A 4,504-nucleotide genomic window follows, 5' to 3' on the forward strand; every position below is an offset into this window, starting at 1 on the left:
CTTGTTATATAAATGTTTCAGTTGTGATGATGGGAATTTTATTGATCTATAATTGAGTTTCTATAGTGGTGATGTAGTAAAGGTTCGTTGTTGTGTGTGAAGAAGACAGGGTCGGCGATATAAGGCAAGTAAAAGTTTTTATTTTTCACATAAGTGCACAACACCAGTAGCTGTGTGTGTGTGTGTGCTCTCTCCCTTCTCTCCTGGCTGCTCCTTCTCTTCTCCTTAAGAAGGGTGTCTCTCCGGCTCAATCACTAGAATAAACAGGTGTTATTTATTATTTCTGATTGGCCTGCTGATTAGCCGCCGGGAAGTCGGCTACAGCCATCTGCGCCCCCGGCCTGTGGATCATGTTGAATTTAAAAGGCAGTAACACTAGATACCGACGGGTGATCCACATGTTGGTATCCTTCATACGGTGGAGCCACTGGAGAGGAGCATGATCTGAACAGAGGACAAATTCCCTGCCCAGGAGGTAATAGCGAAGAGTGAGAACGGCCCACCTTATCACCAAACACTCCTTCTCTATGGTGCTGTACTTAGCCTCACTCTTACCGAGTTTGCAGCTAATGTACAGCACCGGCCGTTCCACTCCTGCCACCTCCTGGGAGAGAACCGCCCCCAGACCCCGATCGTATGCATCCATCTGTAAAATAAAGGGGAGAGCAAAATCAGGAGCTCCGACCATTGGACGGTATCCGGTCCCTTCTTTTTAGTGAGATCGGTCAATAAGCTGACAAGGGCCAAATAATTGGGGACAAATCGCCTATAATATCCTGCCAGCCCCAAAAATTGTCTCACTTCCTTTTTGGTCTTAGGTCTTGGACAGGTTGCAATAGCTGCAGTCTTATCAATTTGGGGCTGCACCTGCTCATGACCTAAGTGGAAGCCCAGATACCTTAGCTCCACTCGCCCAATTGCGCACTTCCGTGGGTTGGCCGTGAGCCCGGACCGTCTCAGAACCGACAATACCGCCCTCGATGTTGCATATGCCGCTGTGAGTCATTACTGTAAATGATGATGTCATCTAAATAAGCAGCGGCTTATGCTGCGTGAGGGCCGAGTATTTTATCCATCAGGCGCTGAAACGTTGCAGGTGCCCCGAACAGCCCGAACGGAAGCATCACAAATTGGTGTAATCGGCGTAGTGAAGTTTTTTTTTTTTTTTGCGGGATATTGGAGATAAGGGGATCTGCCAAAATCCCATTGTTAAATCTAATGTCGAGTAATACTGAGCAGCACATAACCGGTTGAACAACTTGTCAATATGCGGCATTGGACAGGCGTCAAATTTTGATACCGCATTGACTTTTCTATAATCCACACAGAACCGGACCAAGCCGTCCGTCTTGGGTACGAAGACAATCGGGCTGGCCCAGTCACTGTGGGATTCTTCTACTACACCCATTTTCAACATATTACTCAATTCTTCCTGAATCACTTTTTTCTTGTGTTCAGGCAGGCAATACGGCCGGATCCTAACGACCATGCCCGGTTCAGTCTCGATGTGATGCTGAATCAAATTGGTTCGACCGGGCAGGGGTGAGAACACAACAGAATACTCATGTTTAAGGTCCCGGATAGTGATGAGCTGGCCAGCCGAGAGATGATTGCCCCCGGTGACCAGAGCACCCGGCCGCAGTCGGCCAGTGCTCTCTGGCCACAGGTCATCCTCATTTGTAACCAGCGTAGCCAGCATAACCTCCTCCGGCTCCCTCCACTGTTTTAGCAGATTAATATGATATATTTGACATGAACCAGCCCTATCTGAACGAACTACCTCATAATCGAGATCGCTGACTCGTCGTGTGACCACAAACGGCCCTTGCCACTTGGCGAGTAATTTGGAGCTAGAAGTGGGTAGTAGTACAAGGACTTTATTTCCCTGTAAAAATTTTCGTAGTTAAGTGCACTTATCATAATGCCGGTGTGGTCATCCTGGGCCTTGAGCAAATTCTCTGTAGAGAGCCGCCCCAGTGTGTGGAGTTTTGCTCGTAGGTCCAGGATATATTGAATTTCATTTTTAGTCTGTGAAGGTTCATAATTCCAAGCCTCTCTAACAACATCCAAAACCCCAAAGGGCTGTCTGCCGTAGAGAAGCTCAAAGGGGGAAAACCCCGTGGAGGCTTGGGGAACCTCCCACACAGCGAATAATAAGGGCTCCAACCACTTATCCCAATTTTTCACGTCCTCGTGAATGAATTTAGGGATCATTGATTTAAGCATGCGATTAAACCTTTCCACCAGCCCGTCTGTTTGTGGGTGATAGACACTGGTGCGAATAGATTTAACGCCCAATAATCCGTAAAGTTCGCTTTATGTTTTTTTAAATCTCATATTTCTTTCAAAAGTGCCATTCGTGCCTGCAGTTCTAACGTAAATCCACCAGAGGCCGCTGACGACTGACTGGCTGACCGACTGATCCCCCACCCAACCCCTTTCCTAAACCCAACCGATAGTGTTTTCAAAAGTACTGATTGACCCATTTGACCTCTTTCCTAAACCCAGTGTTTTTAAAAGCAATCCAGAAAAAGAAAAGCCCTCACGGCCACCTGATTTATATCACATTTCCACATCTTACCATTCTCACCTTGTTGTTTACTTCTTCGTTTTGTTTTTTGCTTTTTGCTTTATCTATTTTCTGAAACTGTTCTTCATTGTATTCGAATCCCATCATTCTGGTTAATTCCTCTCTGCATCTCAAGTTTGCCAACCTACATGACAAGCTACTGGGCAAACTGGTAACAGTGAAAAAGCCATCTGCGGTGTCATACCGCCCCATATCGTTCATATTAAAAATGAAATGCAGCCATACATAATCCACACTCTCAAGAAATGTAAATGGGGGCACATTGTGCCTGTGTTGCTTACAGTGCATATAAGTGTAAATAATACTGAATTAATTAATGAAAAACTTTTAAATGTTTGTCCTTCACTTTGATATCAACCCTAGCAATAATTCAGAAAGATAAAAATTTAATAAAAGTGTTATAAGAATTGTAAAATGCAGACAGTTATCTTTGAAGGTTGTGTTTTGAAGTGAGTTGAGAGTTAGAGGATGATAGAAAATATCATTAAATTATTTCTCATAGTGATAGTTATACCAAAGTACATGTGTGTGAGAGAAAATTGTGCTGATGAATATATTTTATTGACCAGGACAGTTAGTACTGCAAATAGTTATAGTGATGCTAAATAAATGTGATGAAGTGATGAAGTCTTTGGGGTAAATACAACAAAGACATTGTTGTGTTTTGTGGAATACTAATTATCGAGACACAATGTTTACTTTTGTTTGGAAATTATTTTATTGAAACTATGAAAAACTAGTACCAGGAGTGCATGATACGCCTCATGCTCATGAACCTCATGCCACCAAAGTTGCTGAAGTTCCTGTACTCTCCAGGTCCGAAGTACCACATCCTGCCTCTGTAATTGGCCTGCTCATACATGAGCCAGTGGCCGTCCATCACATGGCAGGACTGACAGTGAGACATGCGGTAACGGTCCATGATGTTTTCACAGTCATCCATCATCTCGTACATCTGACCTCCAAAGTTCTCCCTCTCGTAGATCCTCATTCTGTAGGATCCCCTGTACTGTAGTGGGAAAAAAATATTAAATAATTGTGTTTTGTCTGGCATGTTTTTCAAAAACAGCATGTTTTTGAAAGACTTAAAAATTATCTCTAAATTCTGTATCAATTCAACGCCTTGAATTGAATAATTCAAAACAATATATTTATGGAACTCACCATAGGGATCATACGGCAGGACCTGATGCAGTTGCTCATTCCAAACATAGACATGTAATCAGCATACTCTCCTCTCCTGAAGAAATATCCACTTCCCATGTAGTTGGGCTGATCGTACATCATCCAGCAGCCACTCTCCACTCTGCAAGAGTGACAGCGGTTCATGTAGGAGGAGAAGTCACCACAGTCTCCCATACACTCATAAGAGCGACCCTGGAAGTTCCTGTCCTCGTAGAAGATGACCTAGAAATTCAAAGTTTGCGTTTATTGGATTATATTTTTATGAATGCAATTAAAAATGAGTATTACTTTGAATTTAAATGTTAACTGGGGTTTACCTTGCCCATCATGGTTGCTTTGGTTGTTGTTGAGTGGTTCTACAGGGGAGAAGCTGAAGCTGATTCTGCTTGTTGACTGACTGCTACCTGTGCTTTTATACAAGGCCAAGACTAAAGACTACACTATGTCTATTGTCTTTCAGCTCCTGACTTTGCAAGTTTAACACAACAAAGGCTTTTTATGTATTTATACTACAGGACTGTTGAATGCTTAATTTTGACTGGTCGATGAACATTCTAAGGTGTGCAGTAATTTTCAGACAAAATAAGTGCCAAAGTAGCTTCAGACAAGTCCATATCACTGAGCCATATCACTGATATCTGTTACTTCAAAGATTTGTTTTAAACATCAGCCAAGCATTTAAATGGATAGAATTGGCAGGCTATTTTCATGTTTTTGAATTGAAGTTTT

General features: G+C 42.9%; 1 protein-coding gene across 1 annotated transcript; it reads right to left on the reverse strand.

Annotated features, from left to right (window-relative positions):
* Positions 1-3,268: 3,268 nt before the first annotated feature.
* Positions 3,269-4,163, reverse strand: crygm2d2 (crystallin, gamma M2d2). Its single transcript, NM_001044866.2, has 3 exons — positions 4,093-4,163; positions 3,755-3,997; positions 3,269-3,599 (listed from the first exon to the last, which is right to left on the reverse strand). The coding sequence occupies exons 1-3, from the start codon at positions 4,102-4,104 to the stop codon at positions 3,327-3,329; spliced, it is 528 nt and encodes a 175-aa protein (NP_001038331.2). The 5' UTR covers positions 4,105-4,163; the 3' UTR covers positions 3,269-3,326.
* Positions 4,164-4,504: the final 341 nt, after the last annotated feature.

Source organism: Danio rerio, chromosome 9 (genome assembly GCF_049306965.1).
Source record: "Danio rerio strain Tuebingen ecotype United States chromosome 9, GRCz12tu, whole genome shotgun sequence".
In the NCBI taxonomy this organism is placed as follows: Eukaryota; Metazoa; Chordata; class Actinopteri; order Cypriniformes; family Danionidae; genus Danio; species Danio rerio.

What these genes read in the sequence shown, in the direction of transcription:
- crygm2d2 (NM_001044866.2), bottom strand. An exon ending in CCTGCCGTATGATCCCTATG is followed by an intron (nt 3,600 to 3,754) that starts GTGAGTTCCATA and finishes TTCCCACTACAG; the next exon opens with TACAGGGGATCCTACAGAAT.